The following is a 22704-nucleotide window of genomic DNA, read 5'->3' on the forward strand; positions in this document are numbered from 1 at the left end:
TCACCAACACGTGTGTGTGCTGGAGATCCCATTGAGCACACGGTCACCTCTTGATGCTGTTTTGTGCTCTGCAGCACATTGTGTGTCTCCAGCTGTGCTGCTGCTGTGTTGTGCTCTAAACACAATCCTGTGGCATAAACACAGCACAAAGAGGGTTTTCTTACCCCAAATCCCCTCGTTCCTGCTCCACCAGCCTTAAGGAAACATAAGAGCTGCACCTCTCTAATGACACATCATGCGTCCAGTTGTGTCCAAAGTTTGCTGTGGGGGGTGTTGGGTTTGCATTTTCATAGAACCATAGAATGGCCTGGGTGGAAACGGACCACAATGCTCATCTCGTTCCAACCCCCTGCTATGTGCAAGGTCACAGACCAGGCTGCCCAGAGCCACATCCAGCCTGGCCTTGAATGCCTGCAGGGATGGGGCATCCACAACCTCCTTGGGCAACCTGTTCCAGTGCCTCCCCACCCTCTGAGTGAGTGAGCCCCTTTGGTGCATGGCAGCGATGCCCAGCGCAGTGCTGTCGGTGCTGGGGCAGATCTGCCTGCCCAGGGCTTGGTGTGGGCAGGAAGGAGAGTGGCCGTGGGAAGAGACATTCCCAAAAAGTTTTGTTATTGCTGGGAGCTGGCGAAAGTGTGCTGTCATTTCCAAGAAACAGAACAAGAATGTCTAACGGTTACAGATTAATTCTCATGAGCGCATTTAGCGCTTCCTGCACGCGTGTGTAATTAGGGAATTAAGGGCTCAGTGGGGCTGTTCGAACGTTCCAGGTGAATGCTGGGAGGGGAGGGAGGTTTGCTGGGTTTAGCAACGAGATAACAGAGGGCTGTCTAATTAGTGCTCAAATTCAAATAATGAATGTGCTTGCAGCTCTTCCTGCAGCCACTGCTTTTGTGTCTGCCCTGGAACACTTATGAAGGTCTCAGGTGGGGTTTTGCCCAGCAGCACTGGACCCCCAGCTCCCTTTTCCACTGCTGCCCAATGCTCCCGGTGCCCCACGCCCTGTGCTGGGCACTCCCTGTGCTCCTCCTTGCTATGGAAACACCGCCTGCTGAGAGGGACGATGAGTGCCATTTATTAACTCGATGAGGTGGGACGGGAGCCAAATTGGTTGAAATTCTAATTGTTTAACTTTTTCCATGTATCATCGGCGAAGTTTCCTACTTAGCCGGCGTGATTTCCACCGCCGCACCCCCTTTTTGTTCTGCTGCTTTTGTTTGGAGTTGTTTAACTTCGCCCTGGTCGCTGGCTGGGCGCCCCAGGGACCTGAACAAAGATCTCAGCTGTTCCATTTGCGCTGGGATGGAAATGCTGGTGCTGGAGGAGGGGAGGCAGTAGGAAAGAGGCACTGGAAAATGTGTTCCCTCTTCGCTTTCTCATGCGTGTCAGAGGCTATTTTAATGACTTTGGGGAAACAAATCTTCCCCACGCACACCGTAAAACAGACAGAGCTGCTCCTGGCGGTGCTGGAGCCGTCCGTCACGCAGGGAGCGCTGCTGGTGCCGCCCCGTGTTGCGGTGCGGTGCTCAGGGGCGCTTCAGGCTCTCGGGGTTCTGAATAAGAACATCTCCTCGCTTTAGGAGAACTCCCCATGCTCTTCGGTCCCAACCACCGGCGGCGGTGGGAGATGAGGTACGAGGGGTGCACGATGTGCGGGGCGGTGCGTGGGACGGGCGAGCAGCGGCTCCGCTCCGTGCGCTGCCCCTCCCGCACCACCTAGTGATGGAAAGCGGAATATAACCAGGCTCGGGCAGGATCAGGGGAAAGACCTGCTATGAGAATTAGCAGCGCTGGGGTGTGGCTGCTGGGTTACAACAGCATTATGCAGCGGGGGAGCAGCAACCCGGCAAAGGTAGGAGCGGTTTTAAGCCGAAGCACTGCATTGGAGTTGATGTCGCACCGGGTAGAATTGCTCAGTGAGTAGAGTTCCTCGGTGAGGGGTCGAGAGGCGTTGGGTGAGCCCTCCCTGTTCCCGTCGGTGTGTGTTCTATGGACTTGCCCAGCCGGCACACGATGCTGCGGGCAGGATCCCCGCTTCCAGCAGTTTCACGCGGTGCCTGCAAAGGTGCAACTCCTTGCAAATTAACGGCAGGCACCCGCATGGAGGAGACCCCCGGATTCAGCACGCAGCCTGACAAAACGGTTTCTGCTTTGCCCTGCTGGTCTGCAAGCTCTCGTGTGATCCAGGAGCTGTGTGAACAACATGGAGTTACAGAACTCCACGTTCCCGTCTGTGCTTTTAATTTCCAGCTCTTGAGACACCTGAGAGCTGCTTTGCCCGTGCAAAACGGGGAATGGGGCTGTCCTGGACAGGAACTGCTCCAAGCAGAGCAGGAGCTCCTGGATGGTGGCACACTGACAGCCACAATGCCATCAGTGACAGCCACATCGTTACCCCGCATCACACACAGTGGGGGTGATGTGAACACATGGGAGCTGCTCTGCTCCATGGCTGCTCACATTCCTTCTGACCCACCTCAGCTCCAGGCTGTGTTAGGCAATACATTTACTCAAGCAAAATATAGGAGAAAACCCAAAGGTGTTTTCACCTTGAACACAGAAAATTTATAATGCGTTGAGGATTCATTTGTAAACCAGATAAATGTGAGCACCTTATATGTGTTAGCACTTACTTTTATATGTGAAATTTGAAGTCTAACCACAGGTGTTTATGAGCACTGCAAATTATTCCTCTAGGCAACTACAGTTGACTGCATAATTACTGTTGACTGAATAATGGCAATAAATAAGGATCTGAGAGTGCACTGTCTGAATCCTTGCACCTTTAAGGACTGGAGCTGCCCATCTGCATACCCTGATCCCCCCATGTGGCCCCTCTTACTCTTATCACCAGGACCACCTTTGTCTGAACGGTGACTCAGGAGCCAAGAGCCATCCCTTGCAGTCCTTCTGCAGGCAAGAAGAGTCCCAATCTTTTGCTGCAAGACATCATCTTCCATCTCTAATCTTGGTTTGCAGCTCTCTGCCTGGTCGGATCAATGCTGCCATCTGCTTCTCCTGCCCAGGCACTGCTGCAAAGCTCTCCTGGCACTGCACTGCTGTTTTTGGAGCCTCCACCTCTGATTGTCACTGCTGCCGAGATGCCACCTCAGCAAGATGTGTTCTCCTGCACGTTGTTCCCAGGATGCATCTTTAAAATGAAGACAACAAGAAAGTAACGCCCCAGCCAGGAAGGAGCAGCCCAAGTGGGGGGCTTGCTGCTCGCTGCAGCAATTTCAGTGCCATCCTTGGGGTCAGCCCCTTGTAGAGCTCACAGCCTCCCACCATGTGTGCAGCAGCAAGCAGCCCGTGCTCCCTGGGAGAACACTGCAAACAGGAGCTGTGTCTTCTTGCTGCCTTCCTTATGCCCACATCACAGCCCCACTTTCCCTCCTGGCTGATCGTGCCCCACACGTGCCCAGGGCTGTGCCAGCACCGATAAGAAGACAGCCCCAAACCACAGGCTGCCCAGCACAGTGCATGGATGTTTTGGTGTCTCCCAGGGAAGGCTCTGCAGCTCAGACCAACATCACAAGCATCAAAAGAGCCTGGCACAGAAAGCATTATGAAACGATTTGAGCTCTGAGCACATTCAAGCACTGCCGTGTTTCTGAGTGTCCTGTGAGCTATTTCAGGAGATGATGACAGCGTTGCTCAGATTTCCTGCACAGCCTTGCAGTTATCTGCAGGTCCTACTGCTGCATCACGTGTTGTGCAGCAGCAGTCAGCAGATAGGATCTGGCACAGAGTGTTGCTCTCGGGCTGGAGCTGCTGCAGGAACCCTCCGAGCGGACACCGCTGACCCTGTGTGTGATGTACGGTGAGCAACTGGGAAATAAACGTCGTGCTGCAGGGGATGACAGCATCTGGGGGTGTGAGTGCATGCGGTGTGTGAGGCTGACGGCGGCTGTTTCCCCATTGCCGCTGCATAGCGGGGCTCTGCTCACAGAGCTGCTCCACCTGCAGGTCAGGGGATGCTCCAGCCCTGCGCTGCCCATGGCTCCATCCTAACTGCACTCATCCCCCAGCTGGTAACAAGGAAGTCGGCTCCGAAGGTAATGTCTACTATTTTATCACATGGGCTCACAACAAGGGAGGTGGAAGTTGGCGGTAAGGCAGTAGGGGCTGAACGTTCTCACGCACTGACATTCACTGAATGTTTATGAGACCAAACAGTGAATGTTGGCACAGCGAAAGATGGACTGCGTGGGCAACATTTTCCTAGCAGCTGTGAAAAAGTGGGTCATCTCCACCGGTTAGGATCTGTACGAGCCCAGCATGCAGCTCTTGTTCATCACTGCCAAAAACGCACCTTTAATGGTGATGACTACGTTGAAAAATAGTACTTCGGAGCTGAGAACCTGCTCTATCACACAGTCTTATCGAAACGAGTCTTATCGTGCTCTTTCTCGCTGTTGTAATTTCCACGGAAATAAATAGGCGGCATTACATTCAGAGCGACCTATGTATTTCTGCGTTCGTCTCTGCCCAGTTGCTGTGGCACACGCTCGCCCCGCACCGCCGACCACAAAGCTCCGCACTGCGGAGTGATGGGAAGCGGGCGGTGCTCAGAGCGCGGGGCTGCGGACTCACGTGCGGGCGGTGCGGCTGCTCTCAGCGCTCCCGCAGCGGCTCGGGGGGCGGTGGAGCGGATCCTCGGAGCGGGACGCACCGCCCCGCAGGGCCGGACCGGGGCGGAGCCGCTCCGCACGGGGCGCGCAGAGGCGCGGAGATTCACGCAGCGCCATGCGGGACTACGAGGAGGTGACCGCCTTCCTGGGCGAGTGGGGCCGCTTCCAACGCCTCGTCTTTTTTCTGCTCAGCGCCAGCATCATCCCCAACGGCTTCAATGGGATGTCGGCCGTGTTTTTGGCCGGTACCCCCGAGCACCGCTGCGCCGTGCCGCCCGGAGCCAACCTGAGCGAGGAGTGGCGGAACGCCAGCATCCCGCTGGAGCTGCGCGGCGGACTGACGGAGCCGAGCCGCTGCAGCCGCTACCGCCTGGACGTGCTGCTCAACCTGTCGGCGCTGGGGCTGCGGCCCGGCATCGACGTGCATCTGGCGGAGCTGGAGCAGGAGCCGTGCCTGGACGGCTGGGAGTACAGCCGCGACGTGTACCGCTCCACCATCGTCAGTGAGGTGCGCGGGTGCGGTGCGGTGCGCGGAGGCGGGATCCCCGGGGTGGGGGAACAGAGAGAGTGGTTCCCCTCTACACACACCACCTCCCGCAGGGCGAATTCCTGAGGGAATGTGTCGGATGCCTGAGAGAAGGGCTGGGGCAGAAGTGATGCTCTGGGGGAGGTGAGCGGGAGCTCTGCAGCAGCCCGTGTTATCGCTGTGTGTTTTCATCTCGAGCGCCGGCGCGGTTTGTTTGGAGAGGGATTTTCTGTGGCAGTGAGGCTGAAAATAGAAGCGTGATGGTTTCTCCCTGCTGTTTCCTCCTGCTGTTTTCTCCCTGCTGGCACGCTGAGCGTCCTGGCTAATTCCCACTGATTCACTTCTTGGCACGAGGATGCCGCCACTGCCAAGGGACACAGAGCGTGGGGCTTTGGAGGCTGGGAGCTTTGTGGACAGTGATCCGTCGGGGAGCTGGCTCTGAGCTGTGAGCCCGATTTTAAGCCTGTGCAATGGCATCATCTGTGCAGGGACGTGGGGACATCGGTAGTGACAGCCACAGGAGCACTTTTGTGGTTTTGGTGGGCTCTCTGCCTCTGCTGGCGATGAGCTGTGATAGAGCAGTGTGATGCCCCAAAAGCTGTGGGACTGCTGTGCTCTTTGGTGTTGTAGCAGAGGGTGATGGCAATAACGAGCTCAGCCCACGCTGGTGTGTGGCAGCTGATGCCCCACGTGCCCCAGGATGGGCAGTGTCACACAGTGTCCCCAGCCAGGATGGCTCCAAGTGACCCGGGAAGGAGCAGAGCATCCCACACAGAGTGAGACCATTGTAGCTTTGGGCTTGGGGTGGGCTTGTGCGCAGCTGTGGAGATTGGGATCCTGCCCTGGTCGTGCTCAGGAATGCCAGCATTAACCCTGCTGGTACCACAGGGTCACGTCCCATTCGTGCAGCCCATGGCTTGTGCTTGGGGTGTGGGCAGCAGTGGTTGGCACCGGCTGCAGCCCTGGTGACTCAGCAGAGCCATCTGCCACCAAAAGCTGCTGCACGGCTGGGGAAGGTCCTGCCAGGAGCTCTGGGCTGTGGGACTGAGCCAGGGGCATGGGGACACTGATGTGGGGGAGGGGGAAGTGGCAGCAAGACATGGGGAGGGAACAGCAACCCCCCAGTGCTCACTGTGGGGTTTGCCTTGGGGACCTGGGGCACACCCATGGGGCCAGAGCACACTCAGTTTCAGTGGAAACCAAGTGCTGGGTTCCCATCTGTAGGCCAGATGGAGAAGGATTCTTGTTGTGTTCAGAACGGCATGAACATGTGGGAAAGATTTTGGGTTCGGTTTTGAAACAGGGAAAGCAGGCAGTGATGAAACAGTGAAAAGGAGCAGTTTGGTTAAACTTGTGATGCTGATTTTTGTGCCCAGCATTTCTGTCTGTGTTCACAAAGACAAGTCTGGGCACATCATCAGGCAGGCTCCCTGCAAAACCATCCTCAGCAGAGGAGCAGAATTGGATGGCACAGGATGAAACACCGGAGGTTATGTTCGATTCACTGAGTTGCATCAAATCCTGTTACTGCTGCTGGAAAGGAGCAGGCTGGAGGATGCCAGCTCTGTGCTGGGCTGCGTGGGGATGTGCAGATCCCCTGGGCAGAGCATCCCAGGCTCAGTCACAGGGTTGGTCTGAAAACAGATGACAGAAGTGAATGTGCCTGCACAATAGCAAAGAGCCTGTCAGTGTGGTAACAGTGGTGTGATCACAACCAACTCCTATTCCTGGTGGTGAAAGCTTGGAAGCTTACCTGAACTTTGCTCTGCAGTGCACTTGGCCAGGAACATTACAGTATTACTTATTTGCTGGTTAATGGATAATTAATCCAGCAGAGGCCATTTGGACACCGTGGCTGTGGGTGGTGCAGCTCTGTGTTGCAGGCACCCCCATCAGCAGCACCGTTCTGCTGAGCAGCCCCAGGTGTGCTGGGGGGCCATGAGTTTGGTTGTGTGTGTGTGTTTTCTGTTTGTCAAATGCAGTGAGTTCCTTTAGATAGAAATCCCAGCCCACCACCAGCTGCTATATGTTGCATATCACATTCCACAAATGGAAAGGGCTTTGACCCAACCTCAGTAATTCCTGCTGTCTGTGTAGCATGTCATGGGACAGCTGTGAGAGGCATTAGGCACCGGGGAGCACGGGATCAGTGCAGGTGTCTTCAGCTGGTGCCTTTGGCTTTGTGTAGGCATTTTGGAAGTGCTGACCCTTCCTCAGCTCCCACCCAGCAATGCAGAAGCAGGCATTGGGATGCTGCCCTTTAAGACAAGAGATGATGGCCTCATGTTGCATCAGGGCAGGTTCAGGTTGGATATTAAGGAAAATCTCTTCTCTAGAAGAGCTGTCAGGTGCTGGTACAGCTGCCCAGGGAGTGGGGCATGGTAGGGTGGGGTGGGTTGGGCTTGGGGATCTGAAAGGTCTTTTCCAACCTTAATGATTCTGTGATTAACTAGTGACAAATTTAATCCTGGGGCTTCATTTCCAACTTGTTGGCTGAGTCCATGAGCCCTGAGCTGTTGGGATGCCTCCTGGTGCCCCCAAAGCAGCATCCTGGTGTCCAATGCAAGCCTGCAGCCAGAGTGGGTCAGGGTCATGGGGACAGCTGCCACAACTCCCTCTATTTGCTGGGTGTCACGTTTTCATGTCCTGAGTAATGCTCCGTGTTGGCTGCACATTCTGGCACCGCACTATTTGCTGACTGCACGAAGTTGGGCAAGTCAGGACATGGCAACTTGGAAACCTTCTCCCTTGTTCGCTGTCCTCTCGGCTCTTCTAGGAACATCCTACAGGAACTCTTCCTTGGAAATCTCAGTGCTGGGAGATCACATGAGGATGCAGCACAGTGGCACAGTGCTGGTCCAGGATAGAGGCCCGTGGAACCCAAGCTCGTACCGTGCAGGAGCAGCCCTCTTGCCTTTGTTCATGTTTTTTTGAAGAAACTCTTGCTTTTCATGTCCCATTTCCTGAAGCTGAGTTTTGCTTTGTTTTTAACACAGGATTTGATTTCCACCAGGTTTACAGATTCCCTTTGACAAGATTCACAGATCCCAGTGCACACGTTCCAAGAGCAGCATCCCTACTCCAACATTTCGGGAAATGGAGATGATGATCCCTATGGATATTCCAGCTCGGGATATTCCATGACTCCATATTCTTTGCAAGTGTCAGAGCTCTGCTGGCCTACCTTTCCCCTCCATTTTATGAAGTGCAATTAAGATAATCACAGATGAGCGCCCAGTCCTGGCCTGTGCCTACCCACCCCTCCTAGGGACAAAATGCTTTCTTTTAGATACTAATCAGATTGAAGGGGTTGAGGCACACCTCCTGGTTCCTCTCCAAAGGACGAATCCTGGCAGAGGCAATGTGCTCTTGATAGCAAAGCTAATTACTGAAATTATGCTGCACTTTGATCTGGGGCTGACCAGCCTACCTTTATGGTACACTTGTCTCATCTGTTTGAAGTTCTGCAGCACCCCATAAATGTGTCCTGACCAGGGCTGCTCCCTGGGATGTCAGCGAGCCCTGCTGCATTCATAGTGCTCTTCTGATTTTTTTTTTTAAGCTCTGTGTGGGTGCTGGGTGGAAGTTTCCACTCTGGCTCCCATCCCAAAGCTCGTCCCAGCTGCGAGGGTGAGCGATGAGCACCTGCCGGCTGCAGGGGGAAAGGGAATGTGCAAAACCATCTGTGTGAGAAAATAGAGTTTGTTCTACTTACGCTCTCACATAGATTCTGTCAAACCCACAAGCCAGAGAACCTGCAGATGTGATTAGTGAGCATGGTGGGGATGGGCTGGGGGTGGACTTGGTGATCTGTCAGGTCTGGATGCAGGCAGCCCCATGGGCACAAGCAGCTGCATGCTGACAGCAGAGACCTCGGTGTCCCAGCACTGAGGATAGGGGAATTCATCCAAATTGTATGGAAATGGGCACGTTCCCAGGAAGCAAAAGTTCCCGTGTGTGACAGAGGCTGAATGTGGGCCCTTCTCTTGCAGTGGAACCTGGTGTGTGAGGACGACTGGAAAGTGCCGCTGACCACATCCCTGTTCTTCGTGGGGGTCCTCATCGGCTCCTTCATCTCGGGGCAGCTCTCAGACAGGTAATGCTGCCAGCACTGCTCAGAGCAGGGCAGAGTCCAAGAACAGCCCAGCTGGAGGCTGTAGGACCCATGAGAGAGCTTAGCACCCAGTTCTCCACATTTCAATCAAAATGTGCTTTAGCTTCTTTAGAAGTTCCACATTTCAAACCACAACTAGATCCCGTCTTTCCAACCATGTCCTTGTCCTTCCCCAGGTTCGGCAGGAAAAGCATCCTCTTCTTGACCATGGCTGTGCAGACCGGCTTCAGCTTCCTGCAGATCTTCTCCACCAGCTGGGAGATGTTCACAGTGCTCTTCCTCATAGTGGGCATGGGACAGATCTCCAACTATGTGGTGGCCTTCATATTGGGTAGGAATTGATCTGCATTAGTTTAAGTGCTTGCTTAATGTATTATTTTTTGTCTTCTTAATCTGCACTTCATTATGGACAGCACTAAATCCTTATTGGTACAGTTACTAATTTAGGCCAGTATGATTTTTTTTCTCCTGGATGCCTTAAGGGAGCTCTTCAAATAATTAGTTAGAGCCTGCACTTTCTGTAGGCTTAGAGAAGAAGATGAGTGCAACAGACATCAACACAAGCACCCATTTCTGTCCTGCTAAGGGGAAGAGTTGGAGAGAGGCTCAGGGCTGCTATCAGCAGGAACAGGGCTGGCAGCAGCAGCATTTGGGGCTCCTCCCTGCCAAGCCCCTGTAGCAGAAGGATCTGCACACCTCAGAGCAGAGCAGCATTGCTGTGGACAGCACATAGCCATGCTCCCCCTGCAGCACTGTGTCACAGCCAGCTGCTGTCACCTCCCTTCATTCTGTGGTCACCTTTGTCCCTCATGCTGCATTATTTGGGGCCATGAAGGGGTTGGTTGGGGCCAGTTTGAGGCCCCCAGCATCACCCTGCATCCATCACTTTGCATCCATTATGCTGCATCTGCCATGGGAAGCTACTAGTACAGAGTCAGGGGCTTTGGGCAATACAGGTGACCCTGATGGCTGGGTAGCCGTGGGCCCTGGATGGCCACAAAATCCCTCTTTATTTTCCCAAGGAGAAACACAGGGCAGTTCTGTGGCTGTGGAACTGTTCTTTTGGGGTTGTGCTGCAGCTCCTGGCAGAGCTGTAGGGCTGTGCTCAGAATGTCCGTGTTCAGGTGCTGAGGCTGTAAAACAACACTGGTTTGTGAAGGCGTGCTGGTGTCAGCCCAGAATTGCTATTTCCTGGTCGGGAGAATGAGGGCAGGGGAGGGCAGACGGGAATTGTAGCTGGCAGTTGTCAGCTCATATTGGCTTTGTAGTGCCACAAACCCTCCTTTTTTATATAATGTTTATGAAAGAATCACGGAATGGTTTTGTTGGAAGGGATCTTACAGCCCCCCCAGCTCCACTCCTGCCATGGCTTGGCTGCTCCCTCCCAGCTCGAGCTGCCCAGCACCCATCCATGGCCTCGTGCACCTCCAGGGAAGGTTTACAACATCCCTTGCTAGGTGTTGCACTGGCCCCAGGCTGTGTCACACAGCTTTTGCTGACTGCTGTCATGTGGTGATGCTGGTTGCAGCCAAGAGTGCTATCAGGGACCACTGTTGTGTTTCATGCCCTGCAGCCACAGCGTGCTGCTGGCAGTGCAGCCTTGTGTTCCCAGAGATAAAGCAGCACTGGTTCCCACCCACAGACTGGTTTTCCTTCTGCAGCAAATTACTTGTTAACCCCAAGCTGGATGTGCTGCAGGTGGCCCTGCCGGCACTGGGATGAGGGGCAGGGAATCTGCCAGCTGGGAAACCCCAAACCCAAGGGTAGAAAGCTTTGGGAAGGGGCTGAGCTCCCCAGCACTGAGCAATGCAGAGCAAATAGCACCTGCAGCCTGCCCAGGGCTGGGCTTAACAGACAGCTCTGAAACTCTGTGTTTTAGATATGAGGTTATCAAAGGTAGTTTAGGTGCTCTCTGATCATTTTGTTCCCCAAGCAGAGGTCATTCACCTTCACACGAAACTCTGGCTGCTGCTGGGGGCATTGGCTGTCACTGGGGTCAATATTTCCCCTCTGCTGGGAGCAAAGCACAGAGCCTTCGCATTTCACTTCCACATGGCTGCCTTTATTTCTGTTCCCAACTCATTTATGATGTTAAGAGGAGGACTTCATTAAAAGATACTGCCAGCTGTTTATTTTTTAATTTGTGGCAGAGGAGGGCTTGGTGATCCAAATTGCTCTGAGCCCTCTGTTAGACCTGTCAGCTCTGATGGCAATAACACAGGAACTGCACTCCTTGGCAGTGTCCATTGAAGTGTCATATAAGAGGAACTGCTGTTTTCTAACATTGTTCAGCTTATCTCTTTGCAAATGCACTAAAGTTTATATTCATGATTGACCAGAAAGAGTTAAAATGCTAATCCAACCTCCCTTGTTTTAAACAGGAACAGAAATTCTTGGCAAATCAGTTCGTATTATATTCTCTACGTTAGGAGTTTGCATATTTTTTGCAATTGGCTACATGTTGCTGCCCCTGTTTGCTTACTTCATCAGAGATTGGCGGATGCTGCTGCTGGCTCTCACCCTCCCCGGGCTGCTCTGCGTTCCGCTCTGGTGGTGAGTGTGGGTGTCCTGGGCACCTCCTCCCCTTCTGGTGGATTTTCTTTTTCCCATGTGAAGGGATTTGCTTTGAGGTAGAGCTGGGGGGTGGGGAGGAGGGATGTTTTCTTTGTTGTTGTTTTTTTTGGTTTTGTTTTTGGCCAGTTCTAGGCCCAGATAACCGCCTGCTGATCCTCGTGCTGCCATGGGCTTTTTTTTTCACCAGCTTCCAGAGCAGCTTGGAAATTTTCTACCTGCCTTATGCCTCCAGGCATTGCTAATCACCTCTCAGCTTACTCTGTAGTATTGCCCAGTGATTTGGTCTTAACTTTTCTTCCCTGCTTTTTCCTTTAAGCCATTCTTAATGAGGATTCAACTGCTGCTGGGCTGTGAAATCCCAGCAAAAGACCAGCAGTTCACTATGCTATCGGGTCCAATTCTCCCCTGAGGGTTATTTCGCTCATTTAACTTGAAATGTCTCAGAGTCCTTCACCACAGTTGTGTATCCCTCTGTCCCAAACTGCTGCTTGATGGGGAGGTTGGTTTTTGTATGCAAGCTTTCAGATTTCTGCTTTGGGATTGGCACTGTGAGGCATGAGAAATATGTCCCTAAGGCAAGGCTTCAGAGTCCTGCTTTGCAATTTGGTGGGATTCTCTTTCAAAGCATGCAGAAGATTGCTGTGGGTGCACTTTCAGTTTGGAGTTAATGCGGTGGTGATAAAAAAAACTCACGTGGCACTCAAAGCCAGGACATGGGTTAGCCCTTTGGGGAGCTGCTTGGTGAAGGAATTATGGAATAATGGAATGGCTTGGGTTGGAAAGAGAAGAGGGTTCAGTTAAGGAAGGGTGAGACCTTCTGTCCTGTGTTTGATGTTAATTTGCTCTACACGTGTCTGGAATTGATTGGAAACTGCCATCAGGAACATGGCCACCGTCCTTTGCCTGGGAGAGCTTGCATCAGATTTGTGGTGGAATTGTCATGTTTTGTACATAGGATTCCTATGACACAGAGCTTTTTGATGCACCCTCTGCACATTTAAAGCATTCCCACACTATATGTTATTTCCTGAGAATAATTTTGCTAAACCTTGGTTGAGCTGCCCCCATCCTTGCTGTCTGTGCAGTAAGTGTGCAGCTTGCTAGGGGGCAGCAACGAATAAAAGCAGCCCTCAAGGAGAAGTGCCCACACTTCTGCTTCAGCGCGAGGACACGCACGTCCCTTGTGCCCCAGTCCTCCTCTGGTCCCAGTGGGACGAGTTGCATTGCCTGCATGCTTCTCTGCTGACTATAAATGAGAGCATCACTCCTACAGAGCATCCATGTGGTTTTAATAATGCCTTACTTCAGTGAAAAGCGTTGAGTCATTTATTCTGAAACTCATTGCAGGATCATTCCTGAGTCCCCTCGCTGGCTGATCTCCCAGGGAAGATATAAAGAGGCAGAAGTTATTATCCGAAAGGCTGCAAAAATAAACAACACCCCAGCCCCAGCCGTGCTTTTTGATGCCGCAGAGGTACGTGTCACACATCCTACCGCTTTTGGCGTGTTGTAAACTGGCAGAGCAGAACCGGCTTCCAGCCGCAGCTCACAGAGGCTGGCAGGGCTGCTGGCCTCAGGTAAGTGTTGGGGCAGCAGGTGTGAGATGAGCAGCCACAGGGCTCGTTTCTTGGCTTGCTTTTTTAGCAGAAAAACTTTCTTAGCAGAAGTTGGTTGTGGTTTTCAGGGTAAGGGTAACCCAGCTTGCTTCACCCTGGGAGCACCGAGGAGGCCTGAGGAGGACAAGTTTGACCCCATTCCAGCTTGGGGCAGTGTCAGCTGTTTGCAGTTTAACTACGGCCCTTTGCTGGGCTGCACATGAGCACTAAGTCCAGGTCCACGTGTGCAGGGTCTGTGCGGCCCCAGGGATGCTCCAGCTGCACAGAGCAGCAAGTGCTGGAGCTGCACTTAAAGCATGTGACTAGGGTGAAGGCACTGAATCACATTAAGTTCTGCGGGCCTGTTTTTTTTTTTTCCCTTGTATTTCATGTTTCTTGGTTAAAAGGAGAAAGCCAAGGAACTGCTTACAGCTGTGAAATGGCTGGGTTTCGTGCCTGCCTCCCTACGGGAGCTTTGTCCCACTCTGGAGCTCCTGAAGTCTCAGAAAGAACCCAGGCCAAGCTGATGGTGACCATGGGTCTGTGCTGAGTCTGAATTTCTGCGTCTCACCAGCACTTGCATTGTCTCTCCTGACATCTCCTGGTACAACAATAGCAAAGCACCACACATCTCTTGTGATACTTGGAGCAACATTTATTGTGCTTAAATTTTGGCTGAGCTGCTGAAGAGCTCTTTTCCAAACATTTGTGGTGCTGTAAATTTGAGTGCAAGTTCCATCTATGGGAAGCTATGGGCACCATGGAAGCATTATCCTCACTTCTCAGTTGTCCTTCATCCTGGATGTGACCTTTCATGCTCTGGCAGCTGAGCACAGATCATCACTCTGTGCATTTCTGGGACCAAGCAGCAGCTCAACTGTGCTCATTCTGTGGGAACCTCACATCCCAAGAACCTGTCCACAGCAGCCTGAGGATGATGTCTGCACCTGAAGCCTCCCGCTGAAGTATTGTTCAAATGCTGCCGTAAAGATGTTCCTCAGAAATTACATTCCTTCCTAGGAAAGGGAAATCTCCTCGGGAGCCCAGCAGGAGGGTCAGGGCTTCATTACAGGAGGTTCATCTTCACTCTGGGGCTGGGAGGAAGCCTGGCTGCCAGCACTGACCTCTGCTTGGGCTTTTCTGTGCCCCAGCAGGAGTTGACTGGCTAACCTTGGCCTCTGCACTGAGACCCAGCATCAGTCTCCATCCCCCGCCGACAGCAGGCAGCTGAACTGGTGTTGTGCATTTATCTCCCACCCTGTTGAATGATGAGCAGAAGAGAGCTGAGTGCACAGGCGTGCACACGCAGAAAAACACCTTCACTCATGAGGTTGCTCCTGGAAGGACTGTGTTAGATCCTTGAGGAAGTATTAATGCGCCTTTCTGGTCATCTGACATAATTCGTGTGCACGGTGCAGCTGTCCCAAGTGCTGCCTTTTTTAACCCAAAAACTCAAGCCACCATGGAGTGCTGCTGGTGCAGGGGTCAGCTCCGCTAAGGACTTGGGCTGACCCATTATCCCAGTGCAGTCATAACTTCCTACTGCCCGAGCTATTGGTATGCAAAGGTTGTTGTGCTCTGAGGTGTGTGGGAATTTTTTTGGTTTTGTTTTCCTTTTTCCTTCAGATGCAGGATTCGAAGCCTCAGCAGCAGCAGAAGGCTATCCTTCTGGACCTATTTCGAACCCGAAACATTGCAACTATTACTATTATGTCATTACTTTTGTGGTAAGGAAATGTGTATTCCTAAAGTACCCAGGCAATAGAACAATCTCTGCTTTGAGGGCACGTGTCACAGGTTTAGATAATGAGTTTCAGCCTTGGTGCCTGCCCACACACAGCCCTTGGCTGGTACATGTCCCTCGGTAGCCTCTGCACCTGTGCTGCATTAGCACACAAGTGTGGAGGTGTAGCCTCAACTCAGTGTAAAACAGCAAGGAAACCATACGTAACAGCCTGCGTATGTAATTTTTTTTAAGCTCCCATCTCTGTAGCCTCTGTTTGAAGAGAAATGTCTCATAGCAGAGGCAGCATCTCAGTAGCATAACAAGCACCAAAGCCAAGGCCAGCGCTTGTGTTGTTCCTATCTGTGAGATCCTGGTCCCTGCCTGGGCAGCCACGAGGAGTGAGGACCAAGTAGTGCACTTTAGGCAGACTGTAGCCCCTTTCTGTACCTATTTCCCCACAGGAGGGACCTGGCTGGCACACTCAGTATGCTGTAGGGGGGCAGGTCTGAAACCTGAACATCCAGCTCTGGTGTGAAGATTAAAGTCAGATGTATGCAGACTGCTGAGGGTGGGAGAGCCCATCAGTGGAGCATGCCACAGATGGCATGGGAGGCTTCCTAGTCTTGTGTCATTGTGCTGTTAATGAGCCCACTGCAGGGAAAAGCCTTTGTGAGCGACTTCTACAAAGGCTCATACTTGGTGTAGAAGGCGGAGGAAGGACAGAGAAATCCGAGGTCTGCAAGCTGCTGTGGATGTGGTCACTGGAAGGGATGGCAGAGTTAGAAAGATGGGGCTGCCAGTGAGGTGGCTGAGCCGTGGTGTCCGTGCTGATGCTTTGCGACATCCGATTTTCGTAGCAACCTCTGAGGCAACACCGGAGGTGTTCAGAGCGCAGTGTTTCGGGGATCATTTGGTATTATTGCTTTTCTCAGGTTTTTCACCTCCGTTGGTTACTTTGGCCTTTCCCTCAACACTCCAAACCTGCATGGCGATGCCTACATCAACTGCTTCCTTTCAGCGGTCATTGAAGTCCCAGCATACATCATTGCCTGGCTGCTCCTGCGCTCCCTGCCTCGCCGCTACTCCATATCCGGCACCTTGGTTTTGGGGGGAGGTGTTGTCCTCTTCATTAAGCTGGTTCCCACGGGTACGAGATCCAAATACACCCATTAAATAAAACATCACCGTGTTTTATGCTTCTGTCTCACGGTTCTGTGAAATTAATGGAATCTCTGATCAAACTTGGGATCTGAGGTCAAATTTATGCTGATTGCTAGTAGTGATTCTTTTTCCAATACACACATATATGCTGAGTCACACACTGCTCTCAATTGTGTCAGATTTCTGAGCTTTTTATAGGCCAGGAGAACCAGCCAAAAGTGTACTGTGATTTGTTTGGTTATGCAGAGAGGCTGAAACCATCCTGCAAGCCTCCCAGACTTCACTGTGTGTAAATCTCCACTAAATTTTGCAAAATAGGGATGGATTTACACTTGTGCTTTGCTACTGTGTAATATGGAATTTTGTTCTATTTCAAGAATGCCTTTTCGCTGGGAGAAAAGCAAAAACTGAAAAGTGCACAATAAGCTGTGCCTTCTGCAGTGCGCTCAGCAGGGAAGCTGCAGCCAAGTGGGACTAATGGGCTGCAAAATTAGAAACAAAATAAAACATCCCACACAACTCCTATGGGAAACCAGAACAAAGCAGCGATAGGATCCTTGGGAGGTAAAAGAAATACAAGGAGTGAGCAAAGAGTGTTGTTTATTCATCTTGCTTTTTATCTTTCTCCTCCAGATCTCAATGTCTTATCTCTTTGCCTGGTGATGCTTGGAAAGTTTGGTATCACAGCTGCGTTTTCAATGCTTTATGTCTACAATGTGGAGCTGTACCCAACACTGGTCAGAAACATGGCAGTCGGAGCTACGTCCACAGCTTCCAGGCTGGGCAGCATCATTGCTCCCTACTTCGTTTACCTGGGTGAGATACCCTGCACTCTTGCCTTGAGCTGCATAATTGCCCATAAAATTACCTGAGCTTCTGAGGTTCAGGTTCAGCTCTTAACTCCCTCCACTTGCTGTCTTCTAAGTCCATTCTCTCACATTGGGTCTGAGTTCTATATCCTGCACTAAGCCAGGCATCTTGACATTCATTTTGCTTTTTTTCTTACGGTTTACATTTTGATCTATGAGCAGAAGTATTCATTTCCCAAAGGAAATTTTTTGTGACGCTCTTTAACATCCCATTCTGAGCACTGCACAAAGATTGTGCAATGCAAATGTGAAATAAGAGATGGAATGGCTGTGGTGCTCCTTGGGGTCTTCAGTCTCTGCTGCAGCCTAAGTAGCAGTAACAGATATAGACAGGAATAAGCTTTTATTGTTACGTTTTGCTTGCAGGTTCCCATAGGCTCAATCTTTAAAAAGTCTTGTTGCAGTCATCCGAATAGTTTTCTAAATGCTAGGCGGTTTTAGGAGAAACTGGTGAGCTGCTGAAATTTGCTACAGCTCAGTCAGGCCCTTGCAGTTTGTCCAGCTCATAAGCACTGAGGAGATCAAATCACAAACTTTGGCTCCAAATGTGAAATACCCAGAGGTCTTCATTTTAATCCTAGCTTATTCCTCGCATTAGAAAGCATGCTGCTATATCCCAACTACAAAATAAAGCTGTCAAGTTCAGTTTGGTCCTTTCTCTGCCTTGCTTTAATTCCTGGCTAATCCCTTTATTGAAAGACCTCTGAAGCTCTGCGTTACTGTGATGAAAGTCCTGCACTCTGAATGCTGGTGCACTAACTGCAGGCTGCTGGCAGGGGCCGCTGCTTTCATGCTCTAAATCAGAAACTGAGCAGACCAATGTGAGAGCCTCCTGTCTGTCCCTGCAGTGATGCTTCATAGAATCATGGAATTGTTTAAGTTGCAAGGAACCCTTAAAGCTCATCTAGTCCAACTCCTCTAAATGAACAGGGATGCCTACAGTTCCATCGGGTGCTTCCTCTGCTTCCAAAGAGGAGATGAATGTAAGAGTTCCCCTCACTCATGGTCCATTAGTCTGAATTTGGCCTCTTTGCTGCATTATTCCAAATGAAATCTGCATTGCAATGATGTCTGAAATGTAAACTTTATGCGTGGGTTCATAGAAGGTGGCTCTGTAATTGATCTTCTCTTGTTCTGTGTTCTGCCAGGTGCCTATGACAGATACCTACCATATATCCTCATGGGAAGCCTGACTGTGCTGATAGGGATCCTCACCCTGTTTCTCCCTGAGAGCTATGGCAATGCTCTGCCTGAGAGCTTTGAACAAATGCTGAAGGTGAAATGGTAAGTCGGCCTTCATTCATCCCATCCTCCACAAGAATTCAGGACTTCTTTGTACAAAATCTCTTTTTACAATGAGAAAATGTTTCATCAGATCTATTGCAAAACATCAAAGCTTTCAGAGTGCCCTTTAGGTCTGTTGTTGTTAATTCTACAGACAGCTCTGAACCTGAGCACTAATATGCTTGAAGGTGGGCACTTGCAAATAAATGCTGACCCCCACCAGGTGCTGTTTTGGGTACCCTGAGCAAATGTGCCCACTGAAATCTGTGTCATACATCGTAGTGCTGATGCAGTGCAAGCAGTGCTTGCTAGCCACTGCTGTGGGTGGGAAATTAGTGCAGGACACTGAATTCGTTCAAGTGCGGCTGCACAGACACCGTACACCACTCAGCTTTGTGAGGGAGAGTGAACAGAATTTGTCCTTATAGGGCAAAAAACCAACTGAACAAAAAAAGCACATGGAATTGCCTGTAGCTAATGCCTGCTTGGTAAAGGAGCTGCCATTGTGCTTTCAGGGTAAGAAGGTTTCTCAGGCCAGGTTCCTTGATAAGAGCATGCTGCTCTTTTTTGCAGCTAGGGACTTTCATATACCTGACATTGCTTTTAGCTCTGCAGTTGATGTCCAGATTCCCTTTGCAGACATCTTGCATAAACAGAATGAAGTAACTGAATTATGGTCAGTGAATCATGCTGAAGCTCAAAATGTTGTTTCCTGCACTGCTTCTTCCATCCAGAAGGGCATGCTCCAGAGAAGGCCTGGTTTTTTTCCCAGTGTTTATATTAGTAGTGTAACACAGTTATTTTAGCAGTGCTAATTTGGAGGGCTCAGTGTCTGCTCTCACTCTGTAAAATGTTCTCTGCCTTCTCAGTCTTTTACTTGCTTTCAGTTTCAGGAATGGGCAACACACCACTGGCATTAGGAATTCAAAGGAGAGTACTAAAACTCTCACAACACCTTTGTGAAGAAGGATGCACACTCTCCAAGGGGCTGGAAGAACAAGATTTCAAAATGCATTTTCTGCCACAGGAAAATGAACAAAAACCCAACAGCCAATGCTATGGCACTGTAGTTATTGTCCCTTGTGCTGCTGTACCCATGTACCTATTTTCTGAACAGATGCTGTCTGCTCCTATAGGGCTCTTAGTTTGTAATTCAGTGTTCTGATTCCTGGAGTGTGTCAGCAGATCCTCTGTTGAGAAACAGAGGTCTGCATGTGCTAAACATGTCTTGAGGAGTATTAGTACAGCAATGACTGCACCAGTCATGTACTCAATGAAAGCTGCTAAGAGAAAAGAAAGAAGGCAGCAGAGGTGATGGTGGTGGTTTTCTCACACTGTGCATACTGATTGGAGGAAGGCAAGCTGGGTGTGTCTGAACATCTCACACGTCTCTAAAGGAAAGATCCCAGCCTCATTTGAAATCTGTAACCAAGGCTTGGTACAACCTGGGATCCACTTCTGATCCACTTGTCCCTATAAAAGCTGATGCTTTTTCATAAGGCCTAATCCTGCTGAAATCACTGGGCTTTAGGAGTGCTGAGGTGTAAGGACTGAGCGAGGGCTATAGCTTGCTGATCTCCTTTTGATGGGCCATGCAAAAACAGGTTTTATCGAAGAAGTGGTCCTGTTCAAACATGCTCTGCATTTTCAGCTTTTGGGTTTCTCATAATATGCTGACATAAGCAACTTCTATATCTTTTTGTGGTTCTTTTTCAAAGCATTTCGTTTCTCCTCTGAATGTATACTACATTATGCTGTACCTTCAGAGAAAACTCAACTCGGTTTTGAAAGCCTCTACAAAAATCTACAAAAACCTTTGTACCATTTACGAATTTAAAGGAGATTTGATGTTTGCAAAAATCAGATGTTCTGTATAGGAGATTTTAATGTGCAGCTATTAAGAACTGAAAAGGGCTCATTGGGGACCATACTTTTTTTCTTTTTTTTTTTCCAAAGCAAAAATAATGCTGACAAAGCCAGTATTTTGTTTTTCAAGTCCTACAGGTTATTATGTGTTTGTTTTTTTTTTTTTAAGTTCAGCAAAGCTAGATGAGATGAAATGTTGAACGTAGTAGAGCTTAGATTTGTGCTACTACTGTTTTACAAACACTGCGTAGTTTGAGAAAAATTTAATGCCTTTTACTTCTCTATTTATTGGTTGTGTGTGGACTTCTTGGCCGCATGAAGTCTCTCAGGCTGGGTAGGCTGATTTTTATCTTCTGTGAACCCATTTAGTGGTGATTCACATTCCGTTAAGGCCAACAAAGCGCACTGTCTCCTCTCTTAATGTGAGACTTCATGGCAGTTTGTCTTGTGCTGGCATTTGGCACGCAAGTGAGGATCTCCCTGCAAGTTCGAGCACAACTATAAAGGTTTATAACATTTAAATGCAAGGAACTTGTGCAATCATCTCAAGCTGCTCTTTGGGATGTAGCAATACTACTTCCTTTAATATTAATTTTCTGTAGTCATGCTTTATGCCATAAATGTAATGTGCCATAAGGCTAACCCACATCCTCATCCCTTCTCAAACTGGAATTTCCTTAATGACAGCAGTATTTAATTCTTTATTTTACTTATTGCAAAGTTAATCTATCAAATAACTGTTTAGGCACAACTAGATTTCTGAACAAAACCTTTCCGTTGGTGTAGGACAGGTCTGAGGACTTGGCTAAATATAGGTGGCCTCTATTTTTATGAAGATTTTTATATTAAGTTCATATTATTTTATGTGATTGTAGGCTTAGGTATTTCTGAAAGGTAAATATTTTTATATTCTTGAACTTGGTAGTATCTTAAAACTAGATTCCATTTTTTAAATAAGGAAGGGGATTGTGTTTTTTTTAAATGCTTTGTTTTAATTGGTCTTATTTTTCTTGCTTTTACCATTGATCAAAAGCTAGCGTCGTATTTTAGTATTTTAGTAGCAACTTTAAAAAAAAAATGCAAGAGTGGAATGCATTGTTGACAAGAATGTGATGTTGTTATATGGACTCAGTGTGTCTGAGCACAGTCAGAATGAGAAAATGAGATTGCTTCAGCTGATGAAGCACTTGTAAGGAGGATTTCTGTCCTCTGACCGTATCTTTCCTAGGCCAGAACAGGGATTTCTGAAGGAACTCAGAGAGCAGCAGCCTGCTGAAGAATCATACAGGGATGAATCTGGAGGGCAGGAGTGCCAGATTCTGGCAAGTTACTACATTTTTAACTGTAAAGCTGAAGAAAACAGAATTGGCTTAGTAGCCATTGGCTACTAAGAAAATAAATGTATTTCTGATGAAGAACCTAAGACTTTCACTGCAGTCTTCAGTGAGTTGTGTGTGTCAGATGCTTGGTGGGGCTCACTGTGGGACCTGTGTGCTCACCTCAGCTGGGAGATGCACCTACAGCTCTGACCAGAGGATGGGAGGGAAGCACAACTGCATGGCTCCCACTGATTGCACTGGGCCTCAGCTCTCTCCTCTGTTAAATTTACCCGGGTCTCTCTGTGTAACCTCTTATCATCAGTAAGATCTGACACGGGCTTGTTGGATGTCTTAAAGCACACATAAATACGTAGTTGTTGTCACCTGGGAACTCCTGTCTTTGTTGGAATAAAACGTACACTAGTACTGTGTAACCTATTTTCTGTGTGGTTTGTAGTTGAAGAATAAAGTCTCCTAAATTTAACACTTTGTTTAAAGATGTTTAAAGAAGTAATTTAAAATGAACTTAGCATGCATAAAATTTTATGAAAATAAAAACTCAAAATAAACTCTTCCACGCAAGAGGCATGCTGCTCTTCCCAGCTCCCCATCAGCAACCTGGACTTCACCACAGCAGCATTTCAGCCTTGCACCATCATCAGGCATCGACCACGACACTGTTTTGGCCTTGCACCAAGGCCCCTGGCTCTGACCGTGGCAACATTTGAGCCTTGCACCTTAGATCTGGCCTTGGCTGTGGTGATATTTTGGATTTGCACTGTGAACCTGGCCTTGTCTATGGTGTCATTTTGGCCTGCTGGAAAGAAGCAATCCCAGCTGTCAGGCCACTGCCCAGAGGCAAACTCGAGGCCTCCCTCCATTGCCTGCTGCCTGCAGCACAGCAGGGGCTCCTCCCTCATCCCCCGCTGCCGGCCTTCGGCTGAGCAGAGCAGGATCCAGAATCCTGGACCTGCAGGGGTTGGAATGGACCTCCGGAGATCGTTTAGTCCCAGCTCCCTGCTAAAACAGGCTGCCTACA

At 49.9% G+C, this 22704-nt stretch overlaps 1 protein-coding gene across 7 annotated transcripts; it reads left to right on the plus strand.

Moving 5' to 3' along the window:
* Positions 1 to 50: 50 nt before the first annotated feature.
* Positions 51 to 22091, plus strand: LOC116232233 (solute carrier family 22 member 4). 7 transcript variants are annotated; one of them, XM_090151052.1, is made up of 12 exons: positions 51 to 1852; positions 2698 to 3820; positions 4824 to 5139; positions 9150 to 9253; positions 9448 to 9602; positions 11653 to 11824; positions 13193 to 13319; positions 15067 to 15167; positions 16099 to 16313; positions 16961 to 17143; positions 18345 to 18480; positions 19368 to 22091. In XM_090151052.1, the coding sequence occupies exons 2-12, from the start codon at positions 3639 to 3641 to the stop codon at positions 19441 to 19443; spliced, it is 1767 nt and encodes a 588-aa protein (XP_090007178.1). In that variant the 5' UTR covers positions 51 to 1852; positions 2698 to 3638; the 3' UTR covers positions 19444 to 22091. The 7 variants fall into 7 exon arrangements, with proteins under 7 accessions (XP_090007178.1, XP_090007179.1, XP_090007180.1 ...); XM_090151053.1 differs by having other exon boundaries at positions 2855 to 3820; XM_090151054.1 differs by having other exon boundaries at positions 2980 to 3820.
* Positions 22092 to 22704: the final 613 nt, after the last annotated feature.

Source organism: Phasianus colchicus, chromosome 15 (assembly GCF_987193195.1).
Source record: "Phasianus colchicus chromosome 15, bPhaCol1.hap1.1, whole genome shotgun sequence".
Lineage (NCBI taxonomy): Eukaryota > Metazoa > Chordata > Aves > Galliformes > Phasianidae > Phasianus > Phasianus colchicus.